This window comes from Xiphias gladius, chromosome 15 (genome assembly GCF_016859285.1).
Source record: "Xiphias gladius isolate SHS-SW01 ecotype Sanya breed wild chromosome 15, ASM1685928v1, whole genome shotgun sequence".
Classification (NCBI taxonomy): Eukaryota; Metazoa; Chordata; class Actinopteri; order Istiophoriformes; family Xiphiidae; genus Xiphias; species Xiphias gladius.
Window position 1 is genome coordinate 19,654,517 of NC_053414.1, and position 18,842 is coordinate 19,673,358.

Genomic DNA, 18,842 nt, shown 5'->3' on the forward strand with positions numbered 1-18,842 from the left:
TAACCTAGGTAGTGGAAATCTTTTTGCATGGGTCACAATTAGATCCAAATTAGATGGTTGGTTTAAAATTTATTCTAAATTAATTGCTACCAGTTTTTTTTCCAGAATTATCATTGTAAATGTGAAACACTTGATTCAGTAAAGAAAACGACCCCTCGATTCTCGCATGAGTCAGTTTTCTCCCCCACTGTTTGTATGTTAGAGAGAAGAGAACAGTGTGTATGCCTATGTGAGCATGGGTGGGTGTGTGTTTGTGTGTGTGTGTAATCACCTAGCTGCTTAGGTGACTCTACAGTGTTTAATGTCCCGGTGAGTCGGACGCTGTTATTACCCCACCTTGTTGTGCTGTCATTATAGTTCACACACCCGAGAAGACCACACATTAGGAAAAGCAGAAACTCCTACTTGGGGCTAAATGTCAGTACCAGCTTTTAAAATGACCTTTCATTTCACTTTCAGTCACACACTCTGAGGGCCTATCAAACACACATAGTAAACATTGGATGGATTTGAAAACTATGTAAATAAATCACTAAAGCAGTTTCTCCTCTGTCTCGATGCCATAAGGTGGTCCACCTGGTGTGGACGCTGGAGCTTATTATTTCACATACAGTAGCCCATACCTTAACCCTTACTATTATGAACCTCTCTTCGATTTTTGTTACCATATTCCATGAATGAAGAATGAGGCCACTGTGAGGACAAAGGCATCAAGGGAATTCAGTTTCAGGCATTTTTGTATCATGTTTAGTTGGTGTATGTATATGTAGTATGCCACATGTGTTTTTGTTATCGTTTGCACATCTGTATGCTGTACATTGTCTACATTTGTGACTAATATGCATGTTTTCTCATGCTTGTGTGAGTGTGTGTGTGTGTGTGTGTGTGTGTGTGTGTGGGTGTGTGTGTGTGTGTGTGTGCTTGTGCACGTCTGTGTATGTTTTTTTTCAGCCTCATTTATTGCCCACTCCCATAAATAGCATCATGATTGAGATGCCATGGCTTATCCTATCATCCCTCCTTATGGTGATTTGATATCTATGAACTCCAGAGCCCTTTCAGTCTGCTGTAATTATATACAGTATGCATACAGTGTAATATACCCTAACGCTTGTGTATGTCTGAGAGAGAGACAGTGAAGTAGAAGAAGAGACAGAAATAGAGACACAAAACGTAGCTGGGTGGAACTGAGCTAAATATGAGCTGAGCATCATCCCAACCACACAACTGCATTAATGTACAAATTTACGAGGTTAAATGTGGCTTAAGCTTAGTCGGTTGATTGTGCAGCTATTTGAGTGCTCCGCTTAGCAAGCTGCAATTTTAGCAGAAATCACACAGGCTTTAATATCTAAATGTCTACTGCTCAGTGGGCCCCATTCATTTTTTTTATGTTTATTTTTGATTATCTACCATGCAGTCCTTGCTCCAGAATCACTGCAAAGATTTTGGATTAAGAGTAACTATGGAAAAGATGGGAGTAATGTTGTTTCAGCAGCAATCAAAGTTTCAGGAAAGTAACGATCATTTAAAACGCTCAAGCTTGCCCACAGCTATACCTGCCCGGGTTTGATCGTAAACTCATCTTGATGGTTCGTCACAGCCATAACGAGCCTGACTGAAAAGGCACGCAGGACTTTTCTTCTTAGGCCATTAGAAAAATGTTTATATAATATAAGCCACCATTTAGATTACGGGTAAAATATTTCAGTTCCGTAATTCTACCTGTCTTTTCAAGGGGCAGTGAAATATGAGGCCCCCTATTAACACTTGATTATAAAACAAGGGAACCACATGCCAACCAAAAATCTTGACCTTGAATTATTCAAAAACATCTTTGGAGTCCAAAAAAAGCAGCAGAAAATTAAACAAAATATATGCTTCCTCTGCAAACAGACACGAGAACCGTGAACCTCTGGAGCCGCTATGGTCCCGATCCGTAACTACATGATACCAACATGGAACCAACACGACGCACTGCAACAGTGTGCTCACAAACGCCAGCTAAACCCATGTTTACTGTCCACAGCAACAAAACTCAAAAAAACGGACATCAATATGAAAGTTTTTTACGATGACTGTAAGAAAATTTAAAAAAAAGAATAAAACTTACAGTAGTTTAACAAAGCAACTACAAAGCAAAGTCCACTTACTAGCTTTTTCTAATTTCCGGAGCTTTCAACTGTATCACACAGTGGAAAGATGAAGACCATGTGATGCTGTTAAAAAGGCAGGAAAAACCTAGTAAGTAGACGTCGAGTTTTGTCAAGCAAATGTCCAAATGTTAACGTATAAATATATGTTAGTGTATATACCCATACATACTTTTGTGTGCAGTATGTATGCGAATAAAGCATATTTGTATTTGAGAGAGACAGTAAGAGAAAGAGAGGGGGAAAATAGATGAATAGATGAACATAGAGGGGAAGTAGAAGACCATTCATAAACACCTCCTAGGGAGTTTGGGCAGTTGTGTCTCATATACTTAGCTTCGAAAGTGTACACAGGTCAGTGGTTTGGAAGCGAAGGCGAGGAAAAGATAAACTGAGAAAAATGAAGAGTGGCTGAAGCGTATGCAGAGAAAGAGAGAGAGGGGAGGGTGGTGAGTGAAAGAAAAAGAAAGCAAATGGGTAACAGAAAGAGAGAGGGACAGACTTTTTGTTTGGCTAATTTAATAGTCCAACTAAGGATTTCTCTATCTCTTTTTCTTTTATTCTGTCTTTTGGACAAAGATTGCAGCGAGAAAGATTTGCTTCTGGTGCTTTCCTTCCTCTGAATGCCCCCATCTTTAAACTTTTGAATGCTTGATTGGATCTTTTGTGCATTCAATGAAATGGTACCAAGGTGCTAAAGACAGCAATTCCCTGTTTGCGGCAGCCAGTTTTGCTGAATGCATTTGTTTTACAGTGTGTGCTGGTACAGTATGAGCAGGCCTCTATTCATGAAGACCTATTTATAATACATCCACATTAAATAGCTAGTAGCAATGCTGCCTTTATGCCATACAAAATAGATGTTTTCAGAGCACAACAGTTTAAATTAGCCATTTAGTCACAGTGTCTGCCAGTATGACCCTCTAAGGGAACAAATGTTCAAATTTCCTCCTGAATAGTGAAAGCTCAGACTCAAGTTTGTAGCACGAGAAGCATTTTCAAACAAACAAAGTACTGTATCATTTGGCATCGTAGAAAATTATATCTATCCATTTTTCCCTCTGCCAGGCTGAGCAAACCTACTCTAGGTGAGAAAACATTGTGACCACAAGGTCTATGAAGTAGTTGTTCTGGAGCTTTAGATCATATTACATGATCTGCATCAGCAGATGGAGTTTCCCCAGTTAGCATGGATGATAGATGTCCAAATCTAAATTTTTTTCTGAGAATTTTAAAGGTGCTATCATAGATCACGAAAGGGGTAGCTCATACAGTAACGATGAAAACCCACAGAGAATAATCACCGACCCTGCGGTTCTTCTGCTCTATAGATCTTTACAGCATCTTTTAGCTCATTGGTTCGGTTTTATTGCCTGCAACTGGACTGTTCACTATCACCACTCTCAAATCGTTGGTTTCAGCTGCAGGCAGCAGTTTTTAGTGATGAAATTCTCTGATAAATCCACTGTACATAAGCTGCTCAGCACCAAACTGCAGACATACTAAAAGGTAAGCTTGTGAACATAGTAGAGCATTTTGTAGCTGAATAGCCAGATGTTTCCCTCAGGAGTTTGTACAGACTAAAAACTGAGTTAAAAGGAGGCTGAATATTTGGACTTACATTCATCAGGTGGCCAGAAAAAAACCACTCTAAATGAATGCTAGTGTTGCTCGTTATATGCCGGATTTGTACATAAGCATCTGTTTGCTAACAGTTTTGCCATGTCAGTTTAAAAAAATCAGTTATTTCAAATTTAAAGGGCTTAAAAGCTGAGTTTTGAAGATAATTCTTGACCTTGGACACCTGTTTTCAAAGACATAGATTTTCCTCGTCTGTAATCTGAAATTCAACCTAATCTGACATTTGTCATCTAAATTCAAAACTAATATCTTACGTAATTTAATTTTCGAACATACACCCATTGGCAGTTTCTTTTAATTGCCCTCACAAATTCCTTATTGCAAGTCATGATTTATGTATGGGTTCTATTTTGAGTAGCATTAAACGTGGCAGTGGTATTTTCAAAGAGAGGTTGATTGCTATTGTATATTTCTAATTGAGGGGATAGATATCCTGTTACTTTTTTTAAAGCTGTGGATAATGCATGAATGATACATGGATGTCCCCATTTGTTTATAAATAAAAACCAAAAGCAAGTTTACTGACCTGTGACCTTTCTCATCACTACAGGGTCTCTGGCGGTGTCCGTCACGGATATGACGGCTCCAGTGGTCGGGTCATCCGGGGGAGTGTACGCCCTGGTCTCGGCACACTTGGCAAATGTTGTAATGGTAGGTTTTTGTGTGTGTGTTTGTGTGTGTGTGTGTGTGTGTGTGTGTGTGGATGATTATCTCATTACTAAGTTGCCCTGTCACTACATAGGATTGACACATCATCAAAGCAGCCTGTTTTGCGGTCCAGCAGGTGCTTCTCTATCTACAGATGCCATACATTCCTCACCATCACCATCACCATAATTTTTTTTTCCTTTTCCCCCAAAGATCAGAAAAGTGCGTGAGCATGTGCATGTGTTTATGTGACAGCTTGGGAGGAAATCCTATCCCACTGCTCTCTGCTATCCTTCAACATCTGTGCCTGCTCTGTTTGGTCTACTCTTCCCCTGTGGGTCATCACACACATATTTGGCAAACAGCACTCAAGGTGAACCTCTATTATGTGTAAGAGGGTGCTCATTGTATACTCCATCAGATCCCTCCATAACATTCTTGGGGTCAGTATGGAGGAGTTTGTCTTCCTCCTTCCAGGTGAAATCATATTATCTAACACAGCAAGAACAGATTGGGGGTCAGAGCGTCTCTGGGGCTTTCAAAATTGATGTGAAGTGAGACAGAGGGCGAGATCTCATGTCATGTCAGCATGTGTGTGTCTAAGGAGGACTTGACCTTCTAGCACAGTTTGTTATGTGTTTATCATCAGAATTCTCCTTCCTCTCTTTCTGTCTCTTTTTGTAGAACTGGTCGGGAATGAAGTGTCAGTTTAAGTTATTCCGGATGGCCATGGCTCTGGTGTGCAGTAAGTCTGGAAAAATAGGCCACAGTTCCCTTTCCCCTCATCTTAAAGGATATTTCTGGTGATATATATATATTTTTGTTATTATCAACAAATCCCATGAAAAGACAAAAAGCAACAATGCCTTAACCGGTCAGAACTTTCAGACTTCCCTACTCCCCCGCCCGTGCACATTCACTCCTGCTGAAGATGTAAATTTTCCTAGTATATACTCCTGAGACAGCTGGGCACTGTGGTTTTGAGCAACTGTTATTTGAACAGTAGTTCATAGTGTATTTGTTGGGGGCTATTTTCAGTCACGGAGTTGGTGCACTATTGAATTTTTTTGAATACTTCTTAGTAGATCAGTTAATTGCTGATTTTTGTCTTTTTGTGGGATTTATTGATCATAAGAAAAATATAAAATATCCTATATAAAATTATTTTTCAACAGAGGAGCTGGACTTTTACAGCAAAGGTTCCTTTTGTTAGAAATATGATTTTGCTCCGAAGGCAACAACTAGTTGAAAATGTTTAACTTTATGCAAACATGACCATAATGGGGTATTGAAAACAGGAACGTAATGTCTAGTGTGAACCTCCCCACTTTTGTTTTATTTTAGATCATTGAGGAAAAAAGCTGGCTAGTGGGTCAGTCTTCTTGTGTATCTCAACCACAAACCATGTTTGCTCTTAACCCATATTGTTGAGAGGAGATGTTGAGGTGAGCCAGGAATTCCAGATCTTCATAGCAATAAAGAATTGAGCAATATAAATGTCAGACGTTTTTTTTTTTTTTTTTAATAAAAACAAAACTGTCACTAGTAGTAATTAGTCTAAACATTGTCCAAGAGCAGTTGCATGGATTAAAAGTTCATTCAGTTCAAGAAGTGACATAAAGATAATTGGCATTTGTCTCAGCTGTCTTCTTCTGGGACTATTTCATTACATTTTGGCATGTGAGGTAGTTGTCAGGAACTACACACAGTATATAGTATATAGTTTAAAATGTACAGCATGCTAATATGTTTTCTTCTCTCCTCTCTGCTCACAGTGAGTGTAGAGTTTGGTCGGGCGGTGTGGTTGCGGTTCTACCCTCCGGCCTTTCCTCCGTGCCCTAACCCCAGCTTTGTAGCCCACCTGGGAGGGGTGATGGTCGGTCTGACGCTGGGCGTGGTGGTCCTGCAGAACTACGAGCAGCGACTCCAGGAGCAGTCGCTGTTTTGGATCTTTTTCTGTGTCTACACCTTGTTTGTGCTGTGCGCTGTCTTCTGGAACATTTTTGCCTACAGCTTGCTTGACGTGCGACTGCCCCCGCCACCATGACTGGCCCATTAGTAGCAGACAAGATACTGTATCCCCCTGTATTCCTCCCTCAGTAGATGCCTGACCGCCTGGCTGGATGAGTCACCACACCCCTCATATTATGAGCTTCATCGTGAGGTGATCAGACTCGTCTAATAGCCACCTTCCTCCTACATCCAGTGCTCTGATACAGGGATAACTGACTTGCAGCAGTCCTCTTTCTTGGTCTCCTCGTACATTTTTCAACCCACCTCCTACCTTTTTGGGTTAATCCTTACCTTCGTTCCCGCTTACCATGCAAGCTAACCTCCACCAGCTCTTTGTCTTCATCTCTGTTGGATGCTTGTCTCAAGAGTATCAGCCAGTGGGACTTTTGTTGACAACACAGTGTTGACAAATGAGAAGCCTTGGATCTAACACAACAGGAACAAGCAGGAGCAGTCTTGTCCACTTGGCTTAACCTTCTCTGCCTCTTCCTCCCCAGTCCAACGGTGCCTACTCATGGAGACGTCAGCCTGATGAAAGTATTTCTGCACAGTTGCCTCTTGTGTAGGGTGACAGCAGTAAAAACCCTGCAGTGTAAACTTTCGGACAAAATAATTTCCTGAAATCCTTTTATCTGCCTGTGCCCTCTTCATTAGTAAATGAAGGATAAGGTCATATGAGAATTTAGGCTTAGTTGGTGTTTTGTCACCATGGCAAGCAGCTCATAAGCGATACACATGAGAGGTACACATAAGACTGCAGGATTGCTTAACCTCTCCAAGTTTCACATTATAGAGAGAGCATGGAGCATATAGACTACAGCAACCCTCAAATTCACCCTTGTGAATTTACCTTTGAAGTAAACTGTGGGTTGTTATTCAGTGTTGCCTTCAGCATTTGGCACTTCCCCAGACAAGGATTAATTTGTGATCAGTGCTATTTGAACCTCACACTTTTATTGTGTGTGTGCAAGGAGTGCAACAATTGTACCATTGTGTGTACAGATAAAAAAAAAAGGAGCAGAAGTGCCATTCAGACTTTAAGCTTTCAAAAAGGATGCCAAAATATTGCTATAAGCACCAGGGGAAGATAACATCCCCTGACAAGTATTGCTTTTGTGTGAACAAAATTAATCTAATTTAGTCTGTAAAGAGTCGGTCGAATGTAACACAAGTTTTTCATGATCTCTAAAGAATTTCTCACTGACACCATGGGAGCAGCCCAGAAGTGCAGTCAAATTCTTGTCATTTTGATGTCCCCTATGAGCATTTGCAGTGACTTTTGCGATGGTAGAAAATTGCAAAGAAATGAGAGAAGTTTATTTATTGATTGGCGAAAGTGGGGTTAGACTTATGAAAACGAAACCATTGGGGACAGCTGGGCCATTCTGAATAAATCACGTCTCTTTCTCATTACCAGTAGTAGAAGAGCACACATGCCTGACCTCGACTACATCCGGGCTGGGGTCGTTTCACTCTCAGTTCAGGAGGCAGAGGGTGAAAGAAGCAAATCAATGCCCACTGATTAGTCCCTGTCACAATTTAAATTGCTAATTGATTGAACTGGGATAGAGAGCAACACCAGCCCTAAGCTGTAAGTCTCAAACTGTACTGTACTTTAACCTCATGTTACACTTGTAACTGCTTCGCACAAACATTATTATAATGTAATTAACTGCAGATTAATATTTTAACATGCATTTGCTGTTGATTTTATTTTTCCTTGGTGAGATTGGTATATTGTGTAAAGTGTTTGGTCGGTCTGCATTGTAATATGTTAGCTATATCTTGTATGTATCCTATTTAAAATATTGGTTATAAAGATGGTCTGGGATTGTACATAATAAGGGCTATGACACAAAACTGAGTGAGGGTTAAATCACTTACAATATTTTAACATTGTGCATATTTTGTAGATTTGATATGTACATACTGGAGTACATTAAACAGTTTTATACAGATACAAAATATGACTTCTTTGGATTTTTGCCCCCACTTATATCAGTGTCTCTGTTTCACCACTGTTTCACCAGTGATAATACTATCTTTCATATGATTCACCTGTTTAGGAAATAAAAAGTAGAAAGAGAGAAATAGAAAGTGTGCCAAGTCATCCTGCCAAAATACATACAAAAAAGTGCCCTTACCTTAGGTCACACATGCTCACACACAGACAAATGCAAGTTTTGTTCAATATCCAGGGACAGGAATTCCCTTCCATTTGTACACAGAAATGTACTCAAACTAAGCAGGTCTGCAGCCTTGAAACCGGATTGGCTTCAAACTCTAAACCCAGTGTCTAGAGAAAGTCAGGGCCCCAGAATGGAGAACCAGGTCTAAGAGCCCTTGTGAGAAAAGCACACGTCAAAGTGATCAATGAAATGTGTGAGCACACAAGAATCAGCCATAATTCATTCAGAGAAGGGACCCCTTAAGCTGCCACTGAATGTCTTCTCTGTCTAGCTGTTGAAACCATATGGAGAGTAGCAGTTTTAGAGGCGGACAATGAAAAATTCATTAGGCACCCAAGGAAAGCCACCTCAGTTGTGTTTCCCCGTCATAAATCTCCCGTTTCAGAGGTAACCATTCACCTTGGCAAGGAAGAGAAGACGAGAAGCTGCAAGGAAGGAAAATCAGTCTGAATGCATTTGTAGTGTCTCTGCATTTATGCTGCCTGCTGAGAGTAAGTACAGAGACTAAGGCTGACAGTTTATACTGTCTGATGAATAACTTCTAACTAAAACATACTTACTGCCTTGGTATCTAATGTTTTTAATATGGTACTGAAGATCAGTGGTGGAAAAAGTACTCTGATGTTTTTCTTAAGTAGAAGCAATACTACCGTGTAAAAATACTCTGTTTCAAGTCATATATTTAAAATGTTACTTAAGTAATAATGAATAAGTATTAGCATCACAATACACTCAACTCATTTTCTAAATAATAAATATTATATTACTGGATTACGATTATTGATGCATTAAGGTATAAACGTCAACTTTCATACTGTAGCTGGCAAGAGTGCGGCTAATTTTAATTTCTTTACGTACTGCTGGGTAGCCTAATTTATAATAATACATCATAACTTATTGTTGATTTATATTAATCCGGATCTGCAAAGTAAGTAGTGACTAAAGCTGTCAAATAAATGTAGTGGAGTAAAACATACAATAATTGCCTCGTATTTGTAATGGACTAGGAGTATAAAATAGTATAAAATGGAAATAGTCAAGTAAACTACAGATAACAGTACTTTACTTCCTAAAATTTAGTTACTTGCCTCCCTCCACCGATGATGATGCTGTGATAGGCGAATTGTTGGTGTAGCATGAATCTACTTTAATATCCTCTTTATCATCCTCTGCCCTTCTCATCCTCTCCTTATGCACTGTACACGCACATGCGTGAAGCTAGCTAATTTCAGCGGGGACACCTTTTTCCCGCTTTTACTATTCATTAACATCAGAGGGACATTGTTAGACATCACCCTCCAGGTTAGATGCACACTGTCGTACAAAATATCACTGTATGCTGCAGTAATTGCCCCTGACTGGAACTGAGGGGGGGGCGAGCTCGAACCATGAACAGGCCCAAAAAAAGGTTGCGGAGAGGGGTGTCTGTCTTGTTGGCCACATGCTGTACTGAAGAGAATACACAGCCTTTAAAAACAAATCACAGACTGGATAGCAATCCATGATGCCATAGCGTGGGGGGGAAACCCAGTTTTTCTGTTTGCGCGACGTTGTCTCCATCAAGCGGACGCTCACTGAACGGCAGGTTTGTAACGCCCTGTGCGTGTGGAAGAAATAGGAAGAAATAACACTGGGAAGAAATAACACGGCGTTCATCCCGCCAGCGAGATGCGGTAACGGCAGAGCACGTCGTCATTCTCTCCGTGTGCAGAGTCCAGCGCACAAGGGAGCGGAGCCGGGTTTCCTCGGTGCGACATACTGGACGTGGACCTCTGGCGAAGCGGGGTCCCACATAACAGCACGACTTTAAGCCTGTCAGAAAATCCTTTTGAATCATTGTAAGAAAACTAACTTGGACCGTTTTTGTTGTTTTAAATGAAAAAAAAAACCCCAAAAAACAAAAAACCCCAGAACAAACACATTTTGTTTACGACAGTTGTGAATATAAATGCGCCAATGGGACCAATATTGTAAAAAGGTACAGCTTACATTTAAACTGCAACGATTAATTGTTTTGAGTAGTGTTGAGTGGTAACTATTTCCACTCCCCGAGCAAGTTGATGCAGCAAGCAACACAGAGAGAGAGACGACTGTAGACAGTGCACTCAGTTTTATTACGCAGTTTGCAAAGTGCGGAGATCCCTCCGTTACAGCATAGAGCATATGCATTCAAAGTGGTAACAAGAGAGATCTGACTCGTTATCTTTTAGTGGTGTCTTAAGAACTGTCTTCGCTGGATCCTCCCCCTGCCCACTTCCTGGATCTCATCACAGTCTGTTGTCTACCATACTTGCGCTACCTTCTACTTGTCACCTGTTTTCATCGTCTCTGAGACGAGTGCCCGTGAACCTCTCATGCCCGATGTATATATGTATTACGTCATAGGATGATTATTATCGCGTGTCCTACAATCCACTATAAGCTTTTGGCACTTTACATTGGGTATCCCCACAGTAGTTTTCGGAGAAAACGTGACAAACGTCTCTGTTTTCAGCCTCTCAAATTAACATCTTTTCTGTTCTCGGTAGTCTTCTATGATATTTAACTCAATATGTTTGGGTTTTGGACTATTTATCGGTCAAAACACGGCATTTGAAGATGTCGCCGCGGGCCCTGGGAAATTGGGATGGACATTTTTTCTCCCCACATATTATTGACCAAACGACAAATTGATCAATGGAGAAAATAATCGATTGGTTTATTGATGAGAAAAAAAAATCGTCAGTTGCATCCTACTTACATTGAGTTCTTTCTTAAATTTCTGTAAAATAACGACTGGTTGGACGAAAACTATGAAGCCTTTCAGAAGATATCTCCTTGACTTTGTTGGTCTAACCTAGACTAGTGGTTTGCCAATTTATAATATTTTGGTAATTGATATCCAGTCTCACAAACCAGGGGCGTATCTGTGACCTGACGTCTGTTTTTCTGTTAACGCGAGACTGCAGCGTCCGTCTCTAACTTCCTCCAGCAAAGCGCCATTTTCGGCGTTGTCACGGGACTACAGCATGCTGTTGTCAAACAGATAATAAGACTAGTGTTTAGCGTTGTAAGAACTCTTACTCAGTATTGCTTGGAAATGGGACGGAAAAAGAAGAAGCAGATGAAACCATGGTGCTGGTATCCTTTTCGCTGGTTGACAAAAATACCGACGTAGAAATGCCAACTACACGTTAGCTTGACAAAAGGAAGGCCTGAGCTAGCCTGTCCGTGGTTTAGCCGTTTGTAAGCCAACGTAGCTCAACTGTTTGGTCTTTGGCGGCTAAAAAAAAAAAAAAATCATTTTTAAAAGTATTATCCAGCCTATACACGAGTAATGCCAAACATTTGGCGTCGGGCGCATTTACACGGCAGCGGATAGCCTTGAATTAATGGTATACTAAGTGGAAACTAACGCTACCTCAGATGTTAGCTAATTAGCAATGGATAGACGATCCAGGGTAGCATTTATGATTCAAGCTTTAAGGCTGGTTTAAGTAAGTCTGAAACTAGGACTGCAACAAACAGTTGTTTTCATTATCGATTAATCTGTCGATTATGTTCAAAGAGTAGTCGTTCTGTCTATAAAACTACACAAAATTGTGAAAAACGAAGTCCCAATTCCGACAAACAGACCAACCCCCCATAGATATTTAGTTTATTTTTGACATACAACAGAAAAAAAGCAGTTATCAGAATATTTACAAATTAATCTCCCCTTGACCTGCTAACTGATTAGCTAATAGACTAATCGTTTCAGATGAATCTGAAACCTTGTTTTAAATCAAACTGTTGTGTAACCCCATAACTCGCGGTGTCCCGGCCATTTATCATGAATGGCGACTATGTCTTATTTTTTTGAAGCAATACTTACGTATTTTGAGGCTTGTATGTGATTCTCTCCCTTGATGAATTTGCGTGTTGCGTGGTTTGCTATGCTAATTTTTCCGGCTTTCGAACACAGTCCTTAACTCCCTCTTCAAGGTACTGTAATCGAGACTTTGATGATGAAAAGATCCTCATTCAGCATCAGAAGGCAAAGCATTTTAAATGTCATATTTGCCACAAGAAGTTGTACACTGGCCCAGGCTTGGCCATTCACTGCATGCAGGTTGGTGACTTTCCTTGTCATTTATCCTAGTTTAGTTTATTTCGTTCAATATTTCCTTGAACGCTTTAGTCAAAAAGGGCTGTCAGCTGCCTTGATAAAGTAGGCAATGGATGTACTGTGGTTGTGGTTGTAATATGCTCTGGCACACTTTGCACATGTTTCAGGTACACAAAGAAACGATTGACAGTGTGCCAAATGCAATTCCTGGAAGAACAGACATCGAGCTGGAAATCTATGGCATGGAAGGGATTCCAGAGAAAGACATGCAGGAAAGAAGACGAACATTGGAACAGAAATCACAAGGTTTGTACCCCTGCACAATGATCTTATTTTTATGGACTAAATCCTACATGACTGAATTAAATGCTTTCTTAGATTTTATAGTGGTACTGTCTAATTGGGGTCATACAACGTTAATAAAGATTCCAGGTAATTGGTAGTATTATCATGCGGTAAAAACCATGAGAGGAAGTGGTGCATAGTGCTTTAAGTGCAGGGTAAATCCTGGGGCTTCATTCCTCAGTTAATTGTATGTTCTACAGTTAATTTGTTACCGAAGGCTGTGTGCTTACATTAAAACCAAATGTATAGTTCTTTGTAGAACCTGGAATTAATTGACATTTGATACAAATGAAAGAATGTATGAGTATAACTGTTCTGTTTTCAGAGAGCCAAAAGAAGAAATCAAACAATCAGGACGATTCGGATGAGGACGATGATGATGATGAAGCAGGACCATCAGTTCAGCAGGTTGCTCCTATCCAGCCCCAGGCAGGCTATGCTGCTCCAATGGCCCAGCCTGGGATGCCTCCTGTGGCTGGCGCACCTGGGATGCCTCCTGGAGGTTATCAAGGCAAGGACTTCTTAGTAAACAGCAGGGGTTGGGAATCAACTCAGACACAACTTGTCAAAATTTAAAAAAAAAAAACACTCATTACTTCACTTTGGTTTAGATTCACGTGACTCATGTCTTCAAATGGGTCTTGTAACCTAAAAAACTTGATGCTCTTTTCAAACTCAAAGCTGAACAATCATGGCTGGCTCTAACACACGATCCTTTAAGAACGTTAAAATCAAATATGGCAGGACTTCGTTCTGGCATCTTGATCATATCTTTAAAGAAGTAGATTGGGGGATAAATATGGACATTCATCATTTGTGATCCCTTGTGACTTATTTCAAATTTAACACTCACAGTTTAGGGATTGAGACTTGAAACACCTTGACTTAGTCCATCATCTGATAATGAGGTGGTTGAGGTTCTGGACGCAAGCTCTCTTTCTTTTGTGGAGTTAGAATTTATATTTATAACACCTTCAAATTCAAATCTCCCCCACTGTTCTCTACATTATTTGTATTGTCATCACATCTCTGCATTTAATAATCTGTTAATGGTTTAACTCTTTAGTCCTCATCATTCCCAGCAGGTTCAGACCTGCAGTCTGATAAAAATGTAGCAAAATTTGAGGGCAAGGAACTGATAGAGCAAGCACAAGTTGAAGAGGTTGTGGGATTATTGCATATGTATTTCATTGGTTTGTTCAGTTGCTTAGGCGTGGAGCTTCTCGTGTGAAATGATGCAGTGTTGAATTGTTAGTAAACAGAAAGTATCTGGTTCATGTCAACAGGAATGCCTCCTATGATGCCAGGCGTTCCTCCCATGATGCATGGCATGCCTCCTGCCATGCATGGAATGCCGCCAGGGTAAGAGCTCCCTTATTAACTCTGGGATTAATGACAGCGTTGTAGATGCAGTGCTATTTTTCTGTTTGATTCTTTATTAATCCATTGTTTTTATTGATCATGCTCAAATGACAGGTAAAACAGAGATTTTACTGTAGTTATCAGTCAAATCAGTAATTTTTTGGGTCATATTGGCTTTTGTAGGATGATGCCAATGGGAGGGATGATGCCTCCCATGATGCCAGGGATGCCTGGTATTCCTCCAGGTGAGCTTTGCCCACACATAAGAAAGTTTGACGCCCAGTTTATCTAGTTTAACCCTATTCAGCTGACTTCTTTGACTATTTTCTCGACTCTAAGTGTAACTCACATTGCCTGTATTTATACACTGTTTGGCACCGCAGATGTAGCTAAACATGGTGCTGTGTAATGTGTACAAAGCTAGCTTTCATTTCTTAAAAATGTGTCTGAAATCCTTCATTTGACTCAGCTATTTCTAAACTGCGGTGGCTCTCATGATTTTAAGATGTTGTATATGTAATGATTGAAGACTGTTAATTGGAAGTGTCTGTTTAATTTCTCAGGAATACCACCCCACATGGCTCCAAGGCCAGGGATGCCCCACATGGCCCCAGCCCCCACAGCAGGAGCGATACCCAGTCGACCATCAGCACCAGCAGCCCAGCCCCCGGTCACCAAACCGCTCTTCCCCAGTGCAGCGCAGGTGGGCACTATGCAACCCCCCAAACACACACACACACACACACACACACACACACACACACACACACACACACACACAGACTTTTCAGGATATTAATAGACAGTTTAGTTTCTGTAAACCTTTTCTCTATTTAGGGTAGAAAATTCTACTAGTCTAATTTACTTTTTATGTAATTAAACCTTCTGTATGGTTTCATATGAACACATCATTCAGGAATACTATATACATATTTTATTTTCCACATATTCTAATTTCTGATGTCTCATGTCCTCTCCCTACATAGTCTGCTGTTCCACTGTTTCTGACTTTCTCATTCCCACTTAATTTTTTTTAAATCAGTGTCACTATTATAGAGTACATTTTGTTCTCGTAATTGAGTTTTGATAGATTCTTTGGACATATTACATGCCAATGCTGTGATCTCCTTTCCACCATGCTGCAGATGGGCTCTGGTGTTCACAGCAGCACAGCAGCCGTTTCCTCTGCACCTGCAGACCTTCAGTCTGCCTCCTCCCAGCCTCCCTTTCCTAACACGCCACAAGTACGCTCACAGACAGGACTTTGACTTGGACTGTGGCAGCTGCATGTTGCTTATTTATTAACTCTGCCTGTAAATTCTAAAGTTGTAAACTAGGCTGATTACTAACCGTATTTGCCTACTTGTGCATCAAAATTAGCACGTTGGCCAAAATGTTGGTGTCGGAGGATAATTATCCCTGGCAAGAACTGGCATACTTTTTGTCTGTGAGCTTTATTACTGTGCATGTGCTTTATTTGATTAACACCGAATGAGGCATAACAGGGGAATTTACATGGATTTCAGTATGCATCATCCACCCCTCCTAACCTCTGGAGCATGAATTCTGCAAAAACTACTCATCATGCTTTGAAATGACCTCTTAAGATGTAGATTGGTCATATGTGTATCTGAGGATTTATGTTTCCTCTAATAATATATTTGCTATGTCGATTCAAAGGATTTAGCTCATTTAATGCAATGTTTCAACTCAGTTAAAAGTAAAAATGTCTACATGTAACATACGATTTTGTTCCTCCAATTAAAAAGACACATAAATTAATGTTATTGGGATCATGTTATTCACACGTCAAATGGGTTTTTAGTTTCCACATTTAAAGTGGAATCCTAATACTATTTGGCTAGATTCAGATTGACCAAATCATGAATAGAAATGTACCTTGGATTGTTTGCAAAATGCAAACATTTTAAATTGAATGTTAGGTTTATGTTTCTAATTAATTCTAATTTGTTTCGTAATGATTGTCAAAAAAGTATATATTGTATATTGACTGTTTTGTTTTATTTAAAGTTTTTGAATTTTGTAAAGGTTTGAACTCCTTTTTTATCAGTCATTTACCTGGATTGTGTTTTTGCACAGGCCCAGCAGAGTGCTTCAGGAGCTGCAGCTTCAAACTCCCTCAGTACAGCCGCCTCCTCCGACCCTCCCAAAGCAACATTCCCTGCCTACACCCAACCCTCTGTCTCCTCTTCCTCTTCCACTTCTTCTTCTTCTAACCCCTCTAGCAGCACTGTGGCCAAACCCCCAGCCACAGTGACCAGTAAGCCTGCCACCCTCACCACCACGAGTGCAACTAGTAAGTTGATCCACCCTGATGAGGATATCTCACTGGTAAGTTGCTTGAGCTTTCTATTTTGCCCTTTTCACAGTAAGTAATGACTGATACATATAATAGTATATTAGGTGATAGAAGATAATGGGTTGTTGCAACAATTTTCATCACGAAATTATATATATATTGAATATCTGCCAAATATTAAATTGAGCATTTAGATTGTATATCTTTACTCTTACTTGGTAGTTTCTGTTTTGTGGTTACATTAAAGGATGATTCTGAACTTGAATATCCTCAGTCTGAAATCAGGGCACGCCAACATTGGTACCCAATTCTTCATCATTTTTGTGAGCAATTATCTTTGCACTGTAAGGGGCATACCAGTGTTTCTTTAGTCTGAATATTTGCTTTGTGTGTTTTTCCTGCCAACAGGAGGAGATGAAGGCCCAGTTGTCCCGTTACCAGCGTCTTATACCCAGGCCGGGTCAGGCCCATGCGGCTGCTCCCCCAGTGGCGGCTGTGGGCAGCATAATGCCCCCACAGCAAGGCATGCCACCACAGCAGCCTGGCATGAGGCATCCCATGCATGGTAAGAAAATGTTTGATAGGAAATCAGTCTGTGAAAAATACCTTTTTATAAGATGTTCTTTAAAGCAATGGTTTGATATTTTGAGAGGGAGACTGGAAAGACTGGAAATAACTAGCCTGGCTCTGTCTGAAGATGACTAAATCTGCCTGCCGGCACCTCCTAAAGCTCACTGATTGAGGCTCATTTAGTTACATTCAGAATGAGAGACTGTAGAGGTTTCCCCATTTCTACTTTTTATGCTAAGCGAAGCTAACTGTACACGTGAGAGTGGTATTGACCCTCTTATTTAAATCTGTTGCAGAACCAGGAAAAGTAAAACTCTTACTTAAAGCTAAATGATTTTAAAGAGCAACTTTACATTAAGTCCACCCTTTTGAGCTATCAAATCACATGCACTGCTACTTATTCTCTGAGTTGATTGTGGTCCTTGTCTTTTGAGATGAACAGAAGTTCCAATGAATACCATTCTCTACAAGTACAAAGCAACGTCACTTGCAGGGGGACGGGGGTGTGCATCTTTAAGTGAATACATTTTTTTTTGGTTATGTCAAGGGCACGTGTTCAAGCCAAAGCAGTGTGTTAGGTTGCTCTTCAGTTACTTTAAATACAGAACACATCAACATTAATTTACATAAGATGCACTTCAAGTGACATCTGTTGAATCTGTAAGAACTGCAGCATTTACACATTTTGGTCTGTGTTCCCTCTGCAGGTCAGTATGGTGCTCCTCCTCAGGGCATGCCAAGCTACATGCCAGGAGGGATGCCTCCATATGGGCAGGGTCCTCCTATGGTGCCCCCTTACCAGGGAGGCCCTCCCATGGGCATGAGGCCGCCCGTCATGTCTCCGGCTGGACGCTACTGAAGCAGCAAAGCAGCCACCACATTAGGTTTGAGGTTAAAACCTTTCTCTCATCCTTGTGCTTTTTCAAACCTAGCTGCAAGCAAAGAGCAGTAAGACCAGTGGTGGTGAAGACAAACATTATCTGTTAGAGCACATGGACATTAAATGTAACATCTATATTGGAAAACAGCCAAACACCACATAAGTTCCTGACAGTTATTTCGTGGTTGATTACATGTGAGGATATATATTTTTTTCCCATAGGTTTCACTCAGGTTTATAGAAGTGAAGTGTGGTAAAATTCATATTTCTTTTGAAGCTGCTGGAGTTACATGAACGTACCAACCCCTTACAAAGGCAAGTTTCTCTTGTAATTTGATTTGATTCATTTTTTTATGTTTATTTCTTTGGTATAGTGATTGAGGCCCTCACAGCACGCTTAGGTGCTGTTGGACTTGCGTCCCCAACCTTGGTTGGTGAGGGTCTCAGTAATGAAGATGATTCCAACTGAGTAGGGTTACAAATCCATGACTCATCAGTCTCTAGCTTTATTCTTATTTCAGGTTTGTTTTAATATTTCCTGCTTAAAAGGGTACCTGTATGCATCCTTTGTAATGTTTTATGAATCTGTTGTAATAAAATCCATCTTGAAATCCAATGCTGGTTTGTCCTGACG

At 40.4% G+C, this 18,842-nt stretch overlaps 2 protein-coding genes across 4 annotated transcripts in view; both read left to right on the forward strand.

Annotated features, from left to right (window-relative positions):
* rhbdl3 (rhomboid, veinlet-like 3 (Drosophila)) overlaps positions 1-8,319 on the forward strand; it is a 60,060-nt gene extending 51,741 nt beyond the window's left edge. For both annotated transcript variants that reach the window (XM_040146424.1, XM_040146425.1), the window contains 3 exons: positions 4,345-4,445; positions 5,127-5,187; positions 6,218-8,319. In XM_040146424.1, the coding sequence (XP_040002358.1) occupies positions 4,345-4,445; positions 5,127-5,187; positions 6,218-6,489 (434 nt within the window). In that variant the 3' untranslated portion in view covers positions 6,490-8,319. The remainder of the gene's footprint in view (positions 1-4,344; positions 4,446-5,126; positions 5,188-6,217) is intronic.
* A 3,222-nt stretch (positions 8,320-11,541) lies between these two features.
* znf207b (zinc finger protein 207, b) lies at positions 11,542-18,824 on the forward strand. 2 transcript variants are annotated; one of them, XM_040146769.1, is made up of 11 exons: positions 11,542-11,764; positions 12,608-12,734; positions 12,899-13,037; positions 13,402-13,587; positions 14,363-14,438; positions 14,622-14,683; positions 15,002-15,141; positions 15,584-15,682; positions 16,539-16,790; positions 17,167-17,323; positions 18,036-18,824. In XM_040146769.1, the coding sequence occupies exons 1-11, from the start codon at positions 11,724-11,726 to the stop codon at positions 18,185-18,187; spliced, it is 1,431 nt and encodes a 476-aa protein (XP_040002703.1). In that variant the 5' UTR covers positions 11,542-11,723; the 3' UTR covers positions 18,188-18,824. The 2 variants fall into 2 exon arrangements, with proteins under 2 accessions (XP_040002703.1, XP_040002704.1); XM_040146770.1 differs by lacking the exon at positions 15,584-15,682 and having other exon boundaries at positions 11,543-11,764; positions 18,036-18,187.
* The last annotated feature ends 18 nt before the right edge of the window (positions 18,825-18,842 follow it).

Coding starts and splice junctions, on each gene's coding strand:
- znf207b (XM_040146769.1), top strand. CDS start 11,724: ATGGGACGGAAAAAGAAGAAGCAGATGAAACCATGGTGCTG. Junction 16,791..17,166: donor CTGATGAGGATATCTCACTG/GTAAGTTGCTTG, acceptor TCCTGCCAACAG/GAGGAGATGAAGGCCCAGTT. Junction 17,324..18,035: donor CATGAGGCATCCCATGCATG/GTAAGAAAATGT, acceptor TTCCCTCTGCAG/GTCAGTATGGTGCTCCTCCT.